Source organism: Lycium barbarum, chromosome 2 (assembly GCF_019175385.1).
Source record: "Lycium barbarum isolate Lr01 chromosome 2, ASM1917538v2, whole genome shotgun sequence".
NCBI classification, from domain to species: Eukaryota; Viridiplantae; Streptophyta; class Magnoliopsida; order Solanales; family Solanaceae; genus Lycium; species Lycium barbarum.
In genome coordinates this window covers 146863787-146883900 of record NC_083338.1, presented here as the reverse complement: position 1 = coordinate 146883900, position 20114 = coordinate 146863787, and the positions used below count along the sequence as shown (strand labels likewise).

The 20114-nt window shown below is 34.7% G+C and overlaps 3 protein-coding genes across 3 annotated transcripts; 1 reads left to right on the top strand and 2 right to left on the bottom strand.

The window, feature by feature from the left end:
* Positions 1 to 1456: 1456 nt before the first annotated feature.
* Positions 1457 to 5361, bottom strand: LOC132627913 (protein OSB1, mitochondrial-like). Its single transcript, XM_060343529.1, has 4 exons — positions 4903 to 5361; positions 3945 to 4083; positions 2829 to 2910; positions 1457 to 2080 (listed from the first exon to the last, which is right to left on the bottom strand). The coding sequence occupies exons 1-4, from the start codon at positions 5247 to 5249 to the stop codon at positions 1818 to 1820; spliced, it is 831 nt and encodes a 276-aa protein (XP_060199512.1). The 5' UTR covers positions 5250 to 5361; the 3' UTR covers positions 1457 to 1817.
* Positions 5362 to 10181: 4820 nt separating this feature from the next.
* Positions 10182 to 10645, top strand: LOC132623450 (uncharacterized). Its single transcript, XM_060338208.1, has 2 exons — positions 10182 to 10285; positions 10358 to 10645. Exons 1-2 carry the CDS (start codon positions 10214 to 10216, stop codon positions 10610 to 10612), a joined length of 327 nt encoding a protein of 108 aa, XP_060194191.1. The 5' UTR covers positions 10182 to 10213; the 3' UTR covers positions 10613 to 10645.
* An 8082-nt stretch (positions 10646 to 18727) lies between these two features.
* Positions 18728 to 19789, bottom strand: LOC132629119 (uncharacterized). The gene is made up of 3 exons (XM_060344855.1): positions 19285 to 19789; positions 18995 to 19197; positions 18728 to 18907 (listed from the first exon to the last, which is right to left on the bottom strand). The coding sequence occupies exons 1-3, from the start codon at positions 19787 to 19789 to the stop codon at positions 18728 to 18730; spliced, it is 888 nt and encodes a 295-aa protein (XP_060200838.1).
* Between the last annotated feature and the right edge of the window lie 325 nt (positions 19790 to 20114).

Below are 20114 nucleotides of genomic sequence, written 5' to 3'. Positions count from 1 at the left end.
CTTCATATGTTTGAACCCCCTTAGTTAAGATCCTGACTCCGACATTGTCCGTTTTTCTCCAACGTATTTCCTAGTCAACTCTGAAGAATTTGCCTTGTAATCCCTATAATGCATGGCTGCTAACTGACTTCAAATATTTGATTCTAGTGCTTTACAAGACTATTAACAGTTAAATCTTTCTAGAAGACTATAAAGAAAATTATCTCTACTTCAAAATATCCCAATAGCAATATAAAAATAGGAACAACGTTTAAATTTGTTCGTGTATTATTTGGAATTGCTCAATTTTGTCCGTCATTTACACATTTATTTCATTCATAACTTTACCATTAGCAAGTCATCTTGTATTTATCTTTGTCATTAATGGAGGTCTAGTGTGAAATATGTGGACTCCATGCTTCCAAATTCTTCGAGATTTTTTTTTTAAGTTTTCCCTTCGAACTTCTGAATATGATTAAGTTGAAGCTCCATTAAGGGCCTTAAGGATGAGAGCAAAAACGAAATTTACCCCCACTAGCAGCGAAATGTTAGACAAATTTAACCGATGGTAAAGTTTCTCAATTTCTTTCGAAGTAGTATGATTGTGGTAAATACAAATTCCAACAGAAAACACAGAGATCTACATTCGCATATAGAGCAATATGCAGCTGCATAATTCTTGATTCAAATAATTAATTCAAAAATTACCTGGAGGTCATAACTTTCACAAGTTATGCCCGGCAGAAGAATAGGGAATTATGATTTCATAAGTTATTTCGGCGGGCTTAACTTTAGTACAAATTGTTCACAAGTTCAGCTTGCCTTGTTCGCAAGTTATGACCTGAAGAATGAACCACATTACCGCAAATTTCAGCATTTTCATTACATGAATTGATTCTCCTGGACTCACATTCATAAGAGTATAAGACTAAACTAAATCAAGAGCCAGCCTTTCATTGTGATTGTTAAGAATGTTAACTTCCTCTTTTTTCCACCACATCATGCAAAATATAGGACCTAATCTGGTTAATAATTTTCCATATTGATCTCTTCCTCCAAGCTCTCTGCCTCTCTATGAACCACCTACTGAACAGACTTGAGAATGTACTGTGTAAATCATGAACATCATGAATCACGACCAGCATAAATTCGAGAGTTTGGCAATCATTTTGGCACACGAGTGAAAACCCTAATTGACTGATCCCTTTGATCATACAACTGGGAGAGTTTTTTTCTTTTTTGGGGAGAGAGTGTTTGATTAGAGAGGAACATCGGAAGTTTCCTTGTATAAAGGCCATGCCACGACCTGCTGCAGCAGGAAATGTGAAGAGAATTTAAGAGTATAATAATAATACTCCACTGCACAAGCTGATCAATCTACAGGCTCCAACAAAAGGGGCGTGTTCTTTGAATGACAAGGAATTGATCCTCAATATAAACTCGTCCCTGACCGCTTGATCATAAGAAGACTCAGACAAATAACAAGATCAACAGGGGAACTTACTGCTTACATGGCCAATTGGCCGAACAGTGTACATGTTAACGAACCAGGCATAGGTTGGTAAAGTGGAGACGGACATGACATTTTGTATACAAGGATTGATCTTACTCGCAAATTTTGTACAAGACATTTTTCAACAAGCAGCACTATTCAACTAGTACAGCTGCCAAGATTACATAACTTGTGACATAAACACATGGTGGCTTTCTTCAAAGTTATAACGGGGATCCTGTTATATTTACCAAAGTTGTATTATAAGAAATATGTACATATCCCACAGCACCTTTGATGAATGTGACAACCCGTTGAACTTCTCTTCTACTTGCTTTGCATCCCTTCAAAACAACATGTCTTGTATGGAGCTTAATTGTTCTTGGGAACTCGGGTAAGCAAATCTAGAATCTAGAATATCCAACTGCTTTTTTATCCATGGTGGATCATCTGTCCTGAGCCAGAGAACTTCACCAGTATCTCTGTGCTTGAAGTCTGGGTATTTAGGATTGACTTTACCCTTCCTGAAGTCCATCCATTCATAAGGGCTAGCGAAGAAAAATTGCCACAAACGGATCCGGTTCGTGTACTTCTCCGATTCTTCTTCACCTGAGAACGCAAGTAAATGGACTTAGAAATGAGTTAACGAGTTCGAGAAGCATGGATATGTAGGATCAACCAATTTCAATACCCAGCAAGCCCCACGTTCAAAGCAGTGAAATTGTTAGCAGGAATGTCCAAGCCAGTTCATGTCTCAATATCCTTTTTTTTTTTTTTTTTTTTTTTTGGTTTTGTTGTTGGGGGTGGGGGGGGGGGGGGGGGGGGGGGGGGGTGCAAGAAAAATAAAAAAAGAGGATCATCTAAACCTGGATTAAGTGAAGCTTTTTATAAAGTCTCTTTAGTAGTTCTTTCTTTTGTCAGAACAGAAATTTCCACCCCCTCCATTCTAACTCCAAGAATTGAAAGGTGGAAGCTACAGAGAATATCTTACAATAAGGTGCATTTTCCTAAACTAAGTAATAGCAGACTTAGATTTTAAAATCAGGCCATAGTGAATGTGTCAAAAATTAGTAGTATTGGATTTTTTTTATAAACTTTAAAGCTCCATTCAAGAAATTTAGAAGTTATCCTCCTGCAGTCTGCTATTTTTCAATTATCCATCAATGTCTCATATACAATCAATCAACAACCCTCAATACCATATTTCTCGCCTACTTGGGGTTGGTCACATAAATCCTTTATATTCCATTCTGCTCTATTGAGCCCATTGCTCTCCAATATCGAAAATGTCTATGGATTGCTTACAATCTATGAACATTATCAATTTATAAGAAATGCACAGAAAGGCAACCTATACCTCCTGATTCTTTCTTCTCAAGTTCTGGGGATGCTGACGCTTGAACATCTGGAGTCACAAAATTTATTTCCTTGACAACTACCTTCACAAAAGAATCAATACATGGAATCATGAAAAAGAAATTGTGCAGCACAAGCTACATAGAAGTATGGAAAAAAAAAAAAGAGATCATTTTGTTCAGCACGGGATCTCAAAAACACATCTGATGCAGGATCATGTTTTCTTTAGGGTAGAGCTTCTATATGCCATCTCCTTTTGTTCTTCGAAGATCCAAGAGAAAATTCAACAGCTAAAGAATAAGTGCACTTATGTCACGACTTCCTCTATTAGCCTTTATGGCTTTATCTGTAAAGAGATATTCAATAAATAAAAAGAGCAAAGCATATTAATTTGGTGACCTAAGAAGCTGATATATGAACTAACAGCCTCCCTCTCCCAAGGAAAAAATAAAAATAAAAAAAAATAATAAGGAAGTTCATACAGGAATGATAAACACAATATGGTAGATGCACTTCTAATTAATCACCTCTTTGGAAGCTAAAATTGTGTGTTGTGTCAAACAGAATAAAATGAAACGTTACGAGAAGACAAACTGGATTTCTCTTAATGAGTTTGCTAGGCTGCAACCATACTATCACCCCGTCATCATCATAGAATGTCACATTGTAGATAAAATAGAAAAATAGCTCGAGTCTGAAAGATAAGTCCATCTGAAGATGAATTCTTATATAAGTCTAAAGCACTAATAAGCCACAAGGCAACTACTGATGATCTTATGATGAGGAAACAGACTATGCGCACTCTAATGTATCATTTTATCCTTGCTTCGGTGACCCAAGCGAAAAGGTCACTTAGTTCGTTAAACAAAAGAAACCAGGCGCTTCCCATATACTCTCATCCGCCTTATTGCAATTTGAGAGAGAAAATTCAGGAAGAATACTTATCAGAATTTGGAAAATACAAACATATAAGAGGATGTATAGCAAAGTAAAGGTGGGATGTCGAAAACTATCAAGCTCCAAAATTTACCCAATTCTCCGCCAAACCCTTATATTTACAAATAACTCTACATACAAAGAGCATAAGAAAAATACAATCTTTTTCCGGGTTACAAACCTCGTATCTCATCTTCTGTTTACCATTCTCATCAGCCTTGGTGTATGATCCCAAATGACCCCAAACATAGACCAAGTCCTTCGGTTTAAAATGCTCCATTGACACTTCTGCCATTTCATCCCACATCTTCAGCATAACTCTGCACACCAACAAAAGTTTATTTATAAAAAAGTACAAAAAAGGAACCAAATAATCACCATCAACTGACAACAATAACAACTACGCCTCAGTCCCAAGCAAGTTGGGGTCAGCTATATTATATCATCATCATAATAAATAAAGTAAAAGTGAAAAATACATCAAAAACACACATTATATAAATAATACTACTAGTACTAATACTTAGGCCTCGTTTGGTCATGAGAATTATTCACTTTTTCCGAAATATTTTTTCACTTTATTTGAAAATCAGTGTTTAACCATAGAAACCAAAAACTTTTTCACATTTTGTGGAATTTTGGAGTTGGAGTTGGAGTTGTGTTTGGCCAGAGTTTTTGCAAATGGTATTTTTTTTGTTGAAATGTACTTGTCTTGGTTGTGAAAAAAGTGAAAAACTTGGAAAATAAGAAAATCTTGTTTTTCAAATTCAAATTTTCATGGCCAAACACTAATTTTTGAAAAAAGTGAAAAAAAAAATTGGGAAAAAGTGAATAATTCTTATAGCCAAACGGTCCTTAAAACCTTGGTTTCACCTTTTTCACTTTCAGTACGTCCAAATAACCAAATATTCTTAGCAAAAAAACTAGTACAACACATAACTCCAAATTCAAAAATTCCAAATAAAGTGAAAAATATTTGGTTTCTATGGCCAAACGCCTACTACTAATAATAATAGTTCCATAAGAGTCTAAAACCTATACTCAAGTAGTAGCTATCACCTAATAGTTTCGTAATACAGAAATTGCCATCAGCTTTGAAATAAAGAAGTTTGCAGATACCAGTAAAATTAGAGACTTACTTAAAAGACGGGTGGGTTTGTGAAGAAGCTGAAACATTGAGTAAAGTATGGAGTCCAAAAGAGCCGTTTCTAGTTTTAATTCTCCTTAACGGACACTCAATATTTCCTATGAGACTAACTGAGTTGTGGAGAAACTGGTGTTGTTTTATAGTTGAAGGGCGTTGGAATTTGAGGACGTGTTGATACACTGCACTTTCTTCGCCTTCACTACTACTATCCTCACAGTAGAAATCCCACGGCCGGTGAATCGCTGCCGCCGCGGAGGAGAAGTGGCGGTGCCGGAGATTTTGGGCGGCGGTTTTGAATATGGCGAGGGAACGTGCCGCGGCTGCTGCTGCTGCCGCCATGGAACTTTGGGCAGCTTTGTTTTTTAACTCTCTGATTTGACAGTCGCTAATCACTTGTTTAACTAACAGCTACATACGCCAGTAACTCTTAATTGAGTTGACAGTGAAGAGCAGAATCAGTAGAAATCTATACATTCACGATCTAAAGAATAACTTATTATATGTCTAAAATATTAGTCCATCTTTATTTTTTTAATTTAATTTTTACTTCTAATAAAAATTAAATTTAGGGGGTTTGATAAATACACTTGAGGATAAGTTCAGGGATTCAATAGGAACAATACTTAGTTAAAGTGCCAAAATAAAAAAAAGAAATACGTTCAGGGGGCTGCATATGCATTAAGCCTTTGCTATATATAGTCTAAGGAAAAGGGTCAAAAATACCTCTCTACTTTGGAAAAAGGACTAAAAATATCCTCCGAACTTATTTTGGATCAAAAATACCCCTCTCATCCTTAAAGTTTTCAAATATACCCTTATCTTGACGGAAATTATCCCCCCTAATAACTCGAAATATTTTTTTAAACCCGATCCAACTAAATAATAACCCATAAGATCCCCTTATTCCCCCAATACATAGGTATGAAGTTTGAGGGATTAGAGGAATAAGGGAATCTTATGGGTTATTATTTAGTTGAGTCGGATTTAAATGATGGAGCGGATTTAAAAAATGATTTCGAGTTATATTGAGGGATAATTCAGTTAAGACAGGGGTATATTTAAAAAATTTAAGGACGGAGGGTAATTTTGACCCAAAATAAGTTTGGATGATATTTTTAGTCCTTTTTCCAAAGTAGAGGGGTATTTTTGACCCTTTTCCCATAATCTAATGTGTCACATTTATAAGCTTGTTTAGTCAAACTTCTAAAATTAGTTTATTTTGAAAAGGGTCTTTTCAATAGTACTTTTTAAAAAATTGTGTTTAGTCAATTAATTGAAAAAATATTTTTAAGCAGTAATTGGTGTTTGATAAAAAAAATTAAAAATTACTTTCTAAGTGTATTTTCTAAAAAATATTTTTAAAAAAGTGTTTTGGGAGGTAAAAGCTACTTTTTTAGCTTCTGAAAAATAGCTTTTACTACGCTCCAAAAGCAGTTATTTTCTTCCAAAAGCTTGGTCAAACACCCAGCTTTATAAAATCAACACCTTTGGCCTACCAAAAGCTTAACCAAACAGGCGCTATTAGTTATACAAGTATAATTATATTAATAAGCTTTTCTATTTTAAAATAAATTTATACTTAGATGGACAAGTAAGTAGCGTTTAATGTACGGGACAAACGAGTAAAAAGTTATGTTATTTCATGTTTCAACCATTTAAAAATACTTCTTTTTTCCTAATATTAATTTGTTTATGATTTTGGATGAAAATAATTATCATCATGCTTGCTCAAAATCTGATTTAAAAAGAAGAGAAAAGGCATCTTTTAACCCCTGAACTTGGCATGAAAACTCAGTTTGGAAACTAAACTTAACTTCTATTTATTTACCCCCCTTAACAACTTACGTTTTAATTATTTTCCCCCTCTAGTGGCCCAGACTAGTTGAGGGTTGGGTAGTGCTAGACACGCGCGAACTAATTGGTCCACGTCATTATTTAATTCCCTAACTTATTTTTACCCGTCCCCACATAAAAAACCTGACCCAGCCCCAATTAACCCGACCCATCCCAAACAAAAGACCCCACGTCGGTTCCCAATCGACACTTTTCCCCTTTTCACTCTTCAACCAAACCTTCACTCTACACAAACCGATCATTGCAAAGTTAAAAATCTAAAATATATGTAAATCTTGTCGTTTCTGAGTGATATTGAAGATTAGTTAGCCACAAAGGTACTCGATTCTTGTTGTTCTCATTAGGGTTTGTCTAGATTTCGATTTTCCTGTTTTTCTGTTACAAAAAATTTATCTTTAACTTCGTTTTCTTTTTTATTTTATTTTTTTTGGTGTAAATGGTAACTGAATCTTGTAATTTTTCATTTGTTTTTAATTTTAGGTTTTGTGAAGAAAATGGATGATGTGTTTGTGACTTTGAGGTTTAACCACGGAGGTAATTTAGAAAAAACCCCTCGTATTAAGTATGTTGGAGGTAGTGTGACAAATTATTTTGATGTTGATCTTGATAAATTCTCTTATTTTGAGCTTGTTTACTATGTTAAAGAAATTAGTTATAATGTTTCATCTTGTTGTGTATATATTAGACCACCTAAATGTCGATTTGTAGTAGAAGTTAAAAGTGATAGGGACATTATTGGTATTGCACCTCAATTAAAAAACGGAGATATTGTTGTAATTTTTGTGACTCATCTTGTTGAGGAACCTATTGTGGTCCCCCTGCTCTTCCAATGTAGTCTGACAATGTAGTGGTAGAGGAAGGTGAAGAAGAAGAATTTGATAGTGATGTCCATGAGGAGGATAGGAATCTAAGGAAAGATAGGGTGACTCTAAAATCAAAAAAGAAGAAACAAAAGGCTAAGAGATCTGAAGGGATAGATTTAGGGCCAAAGGGTGTAGATATGGGACATGATGAATATTTATCTATGAGTAAGAGTACATTTGAAGGGAAATTGGGTGGGGATGAGCCATTTTATGACTCAGATGAACCTGTTAGCTTTGAAATAGAGACTGATGATGAAGCTGATGACGAAGATGTGGTTGAAAAGCCTACCAAAAAGTCAAGAAGACCAAAAAAGAATTAGAAATAGGGTTATTTTTTATCCTAAGTGTAAAGAAATAGTTTGGGAGACTGGTCTTGCATTTGAAAGTGCTAAACAGTTTAGGAAAGCACTTACTAAGTATGCAGTTCAAGAACATGTAGAGTTGGATAAATATGTCGATGAACCAACTAGGGTGAGGGTAAAATGTACTGCTGGTTGTCCATGGTTATTGTTTGCCAGTTATGATTCTAGAACAAATGATTTTGTTATGAAGAATTATAATCCTGTTCACAAGTGCAATGGCACAACAAAGAACAAGTTGGTAAATTCTTTGTATATTTCAAAAAGGTACAAGGACAGAATTATTTCTGAACCTGGCATTAGAATTTTTGAGCTTCAAAATTTGGTAAGAAAGGAATTGGAGGTGTATATTGGTAGGATTGTGGCAAGGAAAACCAGAAGCATTGTTTTGCAACAAATCATGGGTGACAATGTAGAGGAGTTCAAAAGAATTTTGGATTATAGGATGAGCTTTTAAGGACTAATCCAGGTAGCACATGTGTGGTTAGGCTGAGTGAAGAAACTTTTGAAGGTGGAATCAAAAGGTTTCAGTCTTTTTATATATATTTTGATGCCATGAAGAAGGCATTCAAGGCTGGTTGTAGGAGAGCAATTGGGTTAGATGGGTGTTTTTTAAAAGGTGTTAGTAAAGGGCAATTGCTTGTGGCTGTTTGTAAGGATGGGAACAACCAAATGCTACCACTGGCTTGGGCAGTGGTTGAAGTTGAGAATACATTTACTTGGAGATGGTTTGTCAACATTCTAAGGCATGATCTTGAGCTTGGAGATGGGACTGATTTGACAACTCTTTCAGATATGCAAAAGGTAATGTATTCTTGGTTATTGATTTCTGAATTTTTTTCATTTTCTTTAACTTATGCTGCTCTACTGTCACCTAATATTTTTTTACATGTTATTGTAGGGTCTGGATATAGCCATTAAGGATTTGTTGCCAAATGCAGAACAAAGAATGTGTGCAAGACATATGCTTGCCAAGTTTTCCAAAAAATGGAAAGGCATAGAGATTAGAAACTGCTTCTGGAGATGTGCTAAGTCCACATATGAGCAGGAGTTGCAAAAAAATTTGGATCATATGGAGAAGTTAGGTGATGGAATAAATGGAGATTTGTTGTATTACAACATAGATAGGTGGTCCAAGGTCTACTTTAAATACCTCAGCTGTTGTGATAGTGTTTGACATCTTAAATGTGACTTAGGCTTCTGATACAAGTGCATCAGTTACTGGAAGAGGAGCACCCTTTAAGAGGCCAAGAGTTGTGGGAATGGGAGTGCTTCAGACCCAAAGTGGTTTCAAAATTGTCAATGTAAGTTTGCAACCTCATTAACCATTTCCTGCAAACAATCTAGCCTAATGGAGATCTATTTTGTTAATGCAGCTTGGAATGGAAAATCAGTCTGCAATCATGCCTATGAATTCAGAAGTAGTCACTGGTAGTCTTGGACATCACAAACCAAGACCAGGAGGACTAAAATGGAAAAGGAGTCCAGCTATAACACAACAAGGTCTTCAACAAATTAGTGGACAAAAGAGAATGAAAACAAGGGCCAAAGCTGCTGAGTTGAACTCTTTAAGTCAAACAAGTTCATCAACTGCCCAGAAATGAAATGGAAAAATGAAGTTGAATTAGTTTAGTCGTGTATGTGTATGTCTTTGGTACTGACTGTTCTGCAGCAGTGACTGCAGGTTTTAATGTTGTTTTTGTGAAACAATTATGGTAGATGATGTACATTTGTCAATTATGTTTTTGTGAAACATATTAAGCAGCTGTGACTGCAATTTTGCTGTATATTTCCTGGTTTTGTGACAGTTCAGTCTTGCAATGTTGTGTATGACATTAAATGCATAGAGAAGCTGCCCAGCTGTGATTGCAATGTTGTGTATAACACTAAATGCAGTAAACAGATTTGAGCAGTATTTACACATTTGAGCAGTGTACGTTGAGCAGTGTACAGATTTGAGCAGTCAAACACATTGAATTGATACAAGTAAATGCATTATACAGATTTGAGCAGTCAAACACATTGAATCTGAGTTAGTAAATGATGGTAGTTGGTACTTGGGAGTGATGGTCAAAACCAATGAATCCGAGACATCATTAACTACTTGATCACACTAACACTATAACTCAACTCAATTATAAATAGGCATTCTTTCCATCTCACTTTCACTCAACTCAAATAACTCTTAACAAATATAGTGATATTAAAGAGGCAGCCTTCATCTAAGATGGATGACATGGAAATGGCCGCATGTTTTGACATAGAATTGACGAAATCGTACGTCGAAAAAGACGATTTCGTAAGTGTTGTCATATTATATATTTTCAATTGTTCTTTTACCTCTTTTGGTAATAACATGTTTTTTTTGCAGATCCTTCCAACTGACATACTGGAATTTCTTCCAAACACCGACAAGGACGCTGTTGTTCATTACGACGATCATGAGTATAATATGAAATACAAGGTTGGCGTACACACGCGCCTCGCTCAAGGCTGGAAAGCCTTCATTGATGCTGCCGGATTAGGGATAGGAGATGTGTTGTGTTTTAAGACATGTTTAGATGAGAACCGCATAGTGTTTTTTGTTCATGTAAAGGAGGATCCGGAGATCGTAATGATAGATTAGGTCTCCAGATTCTCTATTTAAAGTAATTTATAAAATTTCTCGACTTTTGCTATCAATTTTCAAGGTAATATTTTCCATAACAACAAAAATTTTCAACAAGAGCATAAAGTTCTTCCATGACATTTACATTACAACAAGAGCATGAAGTTCTTGCATTACCTACTACGCGATTACAACATACAACAACATAAATTCAGTTGATTAAGGAAGCCGCCAAAAAGCCAATAAATATTCCCCACGAAATCAAAAGCAACATCCTTGTATTTGCAAGTTTCTCCTCCAAGTTTAGAACTTTTTTCAAGTCAAATTGTTGTCTACTCTTCAAGCCAATTAATTCCTCCTTCATTTTGTTCACTTCAATTAGATGTCTAGCCTCAATGGCAATTAATTCTTGTTGCAATTTATCCCTTTCGATCTTGACCGCATCTAACGACGACGTCAAATTTTGAACATTATTCCACTGAATCTCAGGGAACTCATCTTCCCATTCCCAAAATCCACAAGAATTGCCCTTAGGCCTCGGACATTTGTAGAATTTCTGTCCGGGATTACTAGGAGTCGATGAAGTGAGGTGTTTTGCAATGGTGCCACAATTACATTTTACGTGAGATGAACAGCTACCTTGAGACATTTATGAACCCACAATATTTTCGAATTACCGCAGAGAGTGATTATGGACAGAAATTTCGTGGAGGAAGAATACATATATGAAGGAGCAATGGTGTGAGCAAGAGGAATTTCATGAATGGAGGAAAAAACAAATGGGGCTGATTGAAGGTGTGATGAAGATGAAGAACAACTTAGGGTTCTAAAGGGTGGTGGGATTAGAAAGGGGGAACAGTATTATAATTGTTACCCCCGTCGATTTTATTAAAAAAAAAAACAAAACGCTAACAAAAATAAATTAACGCGCGGGTCAGGCACTGTCAAACACGCGCCCTGGTCTAGGCCACTAGAGGGGGAAAATAATTAAAATGTAAGTTGTTAAGGGGGGTAAATAAATAGAAGTTAAGTTTAGTTTCCAAACTAAGTTTTCGTGTCAAGTTCAGGGGTTAAAAGATGTCTTTTCTCTAAAAAGAAAAAACTTCAACCGAGTCGGTGCTCCCGATGTGTCGTTAATCGGGTCAGCGCCAGTACCAACCTACTAGGCCCAACACCCTTTCCACCTCCGACCCAACCCAGGTTACCAACCCAAGTTATGAACTTAAAATTTTACATTGATAAAGCACAAAAAAAACAATGATCAATTTAACTTGACTAGTTCAAACATTTTTTTTTTTCGGTAGGAAAGATTAAGTATTAAGATTCAAGTAGAAAGTACATGGGAGGCATTAGTGGCCGCATCCGAGTACAGATTAGTGTTATTAAGAACACGACTAAAGTTAGGAGTACAAAAGTTGGGGTGTGCAGAAGTAGTAACTTCCGTAGAAACTAAGGGAACATTAATAATTGCAAAAACTTGATGTAGTGTGATGGATTAGCGCTTCTTGTGCAACGTAGCGTTGTTATGTGATGTCTTCCTAATCTGCTAATCTGCTGTTAAGAGATCAATAAGAAAAAGAGGAGGCTCATCCATGTGAGTTAAGCTGCCATCTTCCAGTGGAGTACCAAAAAGAGCTAGGCCATCAGCAACCATAGTTTCCTCCCTGTACACATGCTTCAAGATGGGATCATTCAGCTGGTAGAGAAGGTACATCATCTTTTATGTTTCAAATTAATAGATATTAGGGTGCCTTATTACTACCGTTGGTTGTTAAATTACCTAATTGTGTGTAACTTACTTCATATTTTATTAGTACTTTAGTAGATTGGAGTTGCTTCCAGATTATAGCTACTAGTAGGCATTTGGATTTACTTGAATGAAGTTTTAAAATAAAAAATTGAGCTGAAATTGAAGAAAAAGTATTGGAATTGCAAAATTGAAAAGAGTGTTTAGAAGTAACTAGATGTGTTTGCACCTGACTTTTGAGAAAAAACTGTTAGATCTATGAGTAAAAATCTTTATTTCAATTGAAATATTCTTTAAATTAGATATGTAAATAGGTTAAAATAATTCTTTACGTATACTCTATTGAATATTTTTAATCCTTTCAATTTGTAAAATAATAACAATCAAATCTACAGAAGCAGAAAATTCAAGGAAACTAGAAGAACTGGATAGTAGCCATGAATCGTGAGGTATGAAGTAAAGAATTTTGATGAGAGCATGAACATGAAAAAGAAAAAAAGATAAAAGAAACAAAAGTGATATGTGAGTTTATAACATGCTTCAAGTGCATAGTGTAAATAATTTCTACACTACTAGTTTAGTGTACGCACAAAGCGCGTAATTATGAGTTTATTAATAAAAAGAGAAATTTTTCTTGACCTTTAAAGAGAAATTAAGTATACTAAAATTAAGAGAATTGACTATCTAAGGAACCAAGTGACTGTAAAACATACTTGGAGTACAAATCAGTTAATTTTGCTAAACCAGTTCCGTCATCACACTAAACACTTGTTTAATATAATAGCTTGTTTAGAACTCTAACCTGATTATGGTTAAGAAATTATTATATTACCAAGTACCAAAAGAAGGCAGAGGAAAATCCCAGATATATTACACACTTAATTGAAGTCCTAAATATAAAAAAGAATTGTGTGTTTATTTAGAACTCTAATAATTATTTTTATGTAACTCAAATAATTTAATTCTTATATTATGTAAAATAAAATTAATTTATTCAAGAGAGAACATTGGAATTGGAATTGGAATTGAATTTTGAATTAAAAGTCTATATAAGTTCATTTGGCCAGTTAGTTATTCAGTAATATTGTATAAGTGCGATTAGTATTTAATTGATAAATCTCCCTTCTATAATTTTGATAGCTATTTGATTTTACTCAAAAAATTGCTTTCGTTTTTTTTTAAATAATCATTAAAAGTGAATTTTAAAAAAAAATTGTGAAAAAGTTGAACAAAATTAACATTATACTAACTAATAAATACCATATATCTGTCCAACTTTTTTTTTTTCTGTTCAAAAAAAAAAAAAGTTGGACACGAAAATGAAAAAAAACATCAAGTTGCAAAAGATTTGGATCACCGATTAAAACTTGGCCCTTGATATACGTAATAGAGATAATTTTGAGAAAACTTTCCAAGCTCTACAAGGTTGTCCAAAATTACAAGAATACCAAAATATTAGGACTTCTTGCCTAGTTCAATATGGATGTATTTAGTACACAAATTTTTAGTTGATTTTAAAATTCTAAATATGAGAAAAATAGTTAAATGACACTTTTGTTTATTATAGAGTCGTGTAATGAAGACAAAATGTTCAATCAACCTTTTTTTAACGTCTAGCATACGTATTAAAAAGATTCATACTTAGTTCTCTATTTTATCTACTATGAAATGAACTTACGAATTATTTAAAAAAAAAAAAAGGGCGAACAAATATGTTGAATTTATTATTTGCATGTGCTTTATTTTTCCTTTAGTACTTTCAAATCACATATTTCATTCATGATTCATTTGATGATATATGTTGATGTGGTAACTGGTAACAGATAAAATCGGGACTTGTCTTAATAGTTGATATAAGGTAAATCAACATTCTCCAATTTAAATACGATCTTTTTAAAAAAAAAAATCGATATTGAAAAAGATTCATACTTGGTACTCTATTTTATCTAACATGGAATGCACTTAGAATTATAGACGAACAAATAGTGTTGTATGTTTTTTAAAAATTCCTTTTCAGTGTACTATCTCGATCGTGTATAGCTCAGCGATATCGTATTATAAAACTACAAAAGTATGATTTTTAATATAATGCATATGCAAAATCAAAAATTATGACTACAACATGTTTAATTTTTTAAATTCAAGCATGAAATATTAAATGTGTCTGGGACTTCTAGTCGAACTAAGTCTATCATGCAATCAACGGAGGTAAAAAAAAATTAATGATATATACTCACCAATCACAACATCGGGATTTGTCTGCAGCTTCCAATAAATCATCAATTTTTATAGCAAAAAAGATCAATTGTCACAACCAACTTGAATACGAACTTTCTAAAAAAAAAAATCGAAAAGATAAGAGTTGATGATCATGCCGAGAATGAAATGCAACATAATCTAAAATCATGTTATTAGAAAATAAATAATTTTGGCTAAATGTATTAACCATGTCAATAATGGAACAAAAAAAGACATGAGATATAATAAAGTGGTAAAAGCTTAGTATCGTTAGTACAATTGAATGCTATACTACTGCAAATCAAATGTAAAACCACGTCGATAATCGAACAAAAAAAAAAAGAGATATAATAAAGATGTAAAAGCTCAGTAAATTGAACACTCTCAATACTATAAATCACATATAAAACCCAAAAAAACTCATATTCAAGTATATTATAGAGGACATATAAATAAATTCTATAACTTAATTAGGACTCATTGCAATTTAAGTCTCCGCAACTGTGCTAATCTCTCTAATTTGTATTAGGAACCACTGTAAAAGGCAAAAGCCTAGTCCCCACTCAAACCTAAAGCAACAACTGTATATATATAATTCTGGTTCTTTTCGCAAAGCAACATTCAATTAATATTCACACACAATATTTATATACGGTTGTTTTTCTTTTATGGTAGTGTTAGGACTCCTACGACTTTGCCAAAAATAAGGTAGGGTTTTATAATTATGGTAATTTTTCTTTTGCCAAAAATGAGACAGGTTTATGTTTCAGTTTTTATTTTGAAAAGAAATATCTATTATTAAGTTTTTATTTTGAAAGGAAATATTTATTATTAGAGTTTAGTAATAATATATGTAACAAAATAGTAAATGACAACTTTGTCTATTGTAGAGTCTTTTAATGAAGGGCAAAAAGTCCAAACAATATTTTTTAGGGCCCTTCGTGCTTTTAATATAGTATAGATAGATAACTTATTATAGTAGGTCATTGCTCATATAGAACTTGTAAGGACATAAAAACCCCCCAACGTATAGTCGGATTAATTATGACGCACCCAACCTTTGCGGGCGACCTATTACCCCTCCCCCCAGTCTTAATTTTTCAGTATTTTAGTGACCTTTTAGCGCTGATCTGGCAGTGTGTGTGACTACACGACCAAGCAGCGCGTGAGGGGGGCATTTGACCTGTTATTTTTTGCCACGTGGATAAAAAATAACGGGAAAAAACCCGCCCCACCTCCCTCCCTTTATTTTCTCTTCCTTCTCTCTTCATTTTCTAATCTTGACTCCATTTTTGCCAAAGCTTGAAGAAAAAAAAAATGAAATTTGTGCCATGCTTTCTAGTGGTAAGTAATATTTTCTCCAATCTCATTATTATTCTCATCTTTTATTTATATGTTATATCTTTCACTTAATTTTTTTTCTAGGGTTCTTAATGAAAGAGTTCAAATCGGAGTTGAACAATCTTTGTACTCAAAATGACGATCCAAAGATGAAGCGTCAAGTGCGATGCCAGCACGGAGTATTATTAAAAATGCAGATTTCTTGGTCTCCTAACAATCCCGGAAGACGATTTTGGACATGCCCATTCTATGGGGTACGATTATTTATTTATTTATTTATGTTGCGTGCCTTATTTTGTGCCACATATTACAGTGTGCCTAACATGAGTTGAATTTATTTTATAGGCTAAGAAATGTAAGTTCTTTGAATGGAGGGATGATCCTATTGATGAAAGGTCTAAGTTTGTTATTCACAAATTGATTAAGAAAATGGAAGAGCAAGCAATGGAATTGAAGAAGAAAATGGAAGAGCAAGCAGTGGAATTGAAGAAGAAAATGGCGGAAGAAGTTGGTTTGACAAATGAAATGGAAGAAGGAGAGTCTTCTTGCATTGATGGAGATATTGGTAATGACAATAGTGAAATGGCCATCGGTAATGAGAATATCACTAAAAATGAAGAGATGAAAGTGTTAAAGGTTGAAGAAGAGATGAAAGTGTCAAAGCTTGAAGAAGAGATGAAAGTGATGAAAGTGATGAAGCTTGAACAAGATAAGAGTGGTAGATGCTTTACTATTAACAAGTTTTTGTTTTTGTGTTTCTTTGGTGTTGTTCTTTGGTGTTGCTATTTGGCTTATTAGGTGTTTTTGAACAAGCATTACCAATGTCGATTGCCATAGTAGGATTACATGTTTGTATGTTGAAGGATGTTTAAGTGATTGTTATTCACTTTATGTATGTAAGTTGAAGAAGTTTCTTGTCATAGATGTTCAATTAAAAAGTTGTCTTCATTCAACTTGAGAAGAAAAACCATAGATAAAGATAAAGTTCATAGATATAGATTTCATTGATAATTCATAAACTTTACATAATAGGGAGAAACCTAATCTATTTCGATAACTTCCCTCTTGATATTAACAAAGAAGGTTACTTTCTCATTATGTTCACAACCATTAAAGCATAAGACGTGTCCTTCCCTTAGAAGGTTTGCATCAATGAAATCTTTCCACCCTTGGCAAAGGCGGGTATGCGCGCCAACCTTATACATCATACTGTATTCACGCTGCTCGTAGAAAACAACAGCTTGTGTAGTTGTGTTTGGAAGAAAATCTTGTATGTTAGAAGGTAGGATCTGCACAAAATACATGAGGCATTATGAATAATTAAACACATCAATTGAAATAAGTTTGCAAAATAACACTTACAAAGTCATCGTTGTCAACATATGATTTGGTTAGTTTCTTCTCAAAGTAAATCACTTCATCTTCACCTAGAGGCATTTTGCTATGAAATTCGTTGTTTGAATGAGGAAGAATGGTGTAGGGATGAGTTGAAATGGACAGCTTAATAGGCTATTTATCAGCTGATGATATTGAATGGTTACAATTCTTATTAGCCTTCCCAACTACCAGTCAATGTACATGAATTCAATTAGATTGAATTGAATCGTCCAATGCAGACTGACTGAATTCATTTCAGTCAATGTACCTGAATTCAAGCCGGCACAGAAATCTGCCCACATTTATATGTACACACACTGTACAGTACACACACTGCACATTTAATTTTAGTGCTCAATATAGACACTGCTCAAATCACAGTACCACAGCTAACAGAGCACAAACAATGGACACAAACAAGTATGATTAATAAGTCATTCTAACACTTAATTAAGCAGGAAACATTAAGTCATTATAACTGCTAATTCAAGTCTTCCAAACTGCCGAATTCATACAAAGTGTTTAATATCCAAAAACAACTTAATTCTAGTAATCTAAATAATGGTCATCACTTCCATGGCCTCTTTCCTTTGCTGCTAGTGGCCTTGTTGAGTTTGTCCCTTCTAATCTCATCAAGCATGCTTCTTGAGTAGCATGGTTTGCCTTTGTACCTCATCCCTTGTCGTGCCTTGTGACCAAGGTCTCCTGTGACTTCAGTAGATCTTATAGGCTGAGTTGCTTGATGTTTACCACCAAAAGTCATCAGCATGCCTATTCTTGGCATTTTTCCAGATTTCTTTGTTTCACTAGCCTCTTTCCTTCTTGTTTTTTAGGGCCTGCCTGACATTTTTCTGATGATTGGTGGTGCAATAGCAAGATTAGCAGACCTAGGCCACATTGCCATATTTGTCATTGGTTGAATGTAGTGACAATAGGTTTTGAACTAGTTCTTCTTGCTATAGTATTCATGGACATAGTCAATAGGTTCATACTTCTTGTACAACATGGCACAAATGGCATGTGGACATGGTATTCCTTTGAGCTGCCATAACCTACAACTACATTTCTCATTGACAATATCAACAATGTGCTGATATGGACCATTAAGAATCTCAATCCCATGCTCACCATTAAACACAATATTACAGTTCATTGACTTCCCCATGTTTTCTTCTAGTGTCCTTAATGCCATTGGAGATATTCTTGTGACCCAAGTGTTTGCGAAAGACCTCATCACGCTTATCCTAGTCATTACCTTCATCCTAATCTCTTCTAGCATGGTTATGATGGTCTTGTGTCTTGCAGGCAAGATCCAAGCATTAAAGCTCTCAGCCATATTATTGTCAATGATGTCACACTTAGTTTCAGTATTCAAGTATACCTTACAAAAAGTGTGTTCCTTGTAGTAGAGTAAATCTTCAACAATCTTCTCACCACCAAGCAGCTCTAATTTGTCCAAATTTCTCCTCAAATGTGCTTCTAGCACATTTCCAAAAAATCAGCCTCATTTCAAGGCCTCCCCAATCTTTTGACCAGTTTGCAAGGATGTATCTAGCGCATTGCCTTTGCTCCACTTCTGGTAGGAGCTCTTTTATAGTGGCAAGAAGCCCCTGAAAAAAGGAACAGTTTAGTACCTTCTGCATATAAAATCAGCAAAATGTAACAACATAAACAATATAAAATCAACAGTTTAGTACCTTATGCATATCTGAAATGACTGTGTAACCAGTCCCATCCCCTAAGTTCAAGTCTTCAATCAATATTTTCATAAACCAAGTCCATGTGGTTTTGTTCTCATACTCTACAACAGCCCAAGCAATTGGCAACATCTGGTTGTTGCCATCCTTAGCCACAACAACTAGCAGTTGACCCTTGCTACAACCCTTTAAGAAATAGCCATCTAACCCAATGCATCTTCTACAACCACTCAAAAATGACCTTTTCAAGGCATCAAAACAGATGTAGAAACCTTAGAAGCAAGGCCTACCATCTTCAGCAAATTCTGTAGTAGACACTTTCACCACACAAGTACTTCCTGGATTTGTTTTCAACACTTCATCTCTGTAATCAAGTATTCTTCCAAACTCTTTTTCTTGATCACCCATGATTTCTAGTAAAACCTTAGATCTAGCTCTCCTAACAGTGGACCTGCCAACATGTACACCAACTTCCTTCCTAATTGCCTTTTGGAGTTTGCAAATTCTGATGTTTGGATGTTCAGTAATTCTATCTTTATAGTGGTTGGCTAGGTACTTAGAATTGCACATATAGTTCCTTATGGTCTGAACACATCTATGTTTAGGATAGTATGTTTTGATTTGAAAATTCTTAGTTGAATTGTCCAGTTTAGCATAAATTAACCAAGGACAACCATCCCTACATGTGACCCTCACCCTTGAAGGCTCATTGACAAACTTATCTAACTGAATATGCTTTTGAAGTGAATATCTAGTCACAGCATCTCTAAACTCATTAACACTCTGAAAAATCATACCAAGCTGCCATACTACCGTCTTACGTGTAGGGTCAAACCTTATGTATTTACTTTCCCTTCTAGGTTTCAAGGTTACCCCTTCCTCAGCATCATCCTCATCAGATGTACAACTATATACATCAGAACTAAACTAAGAAGGTTTATCACCACTTGCCCTTCCTTCCAAATCTCTTTTATTAGGTTTTGTTTCATCAAATCCCTTATATTGTTCAACTTCACCTAAAGGTACATCATCAAGGTTAGGTTGCCCCTTTTTATCTCTTCTAGTCCTTCTCTTATAAGCCCTCTTTTCAGCCTTAACTGTTCTAACTTCCTCATGTACA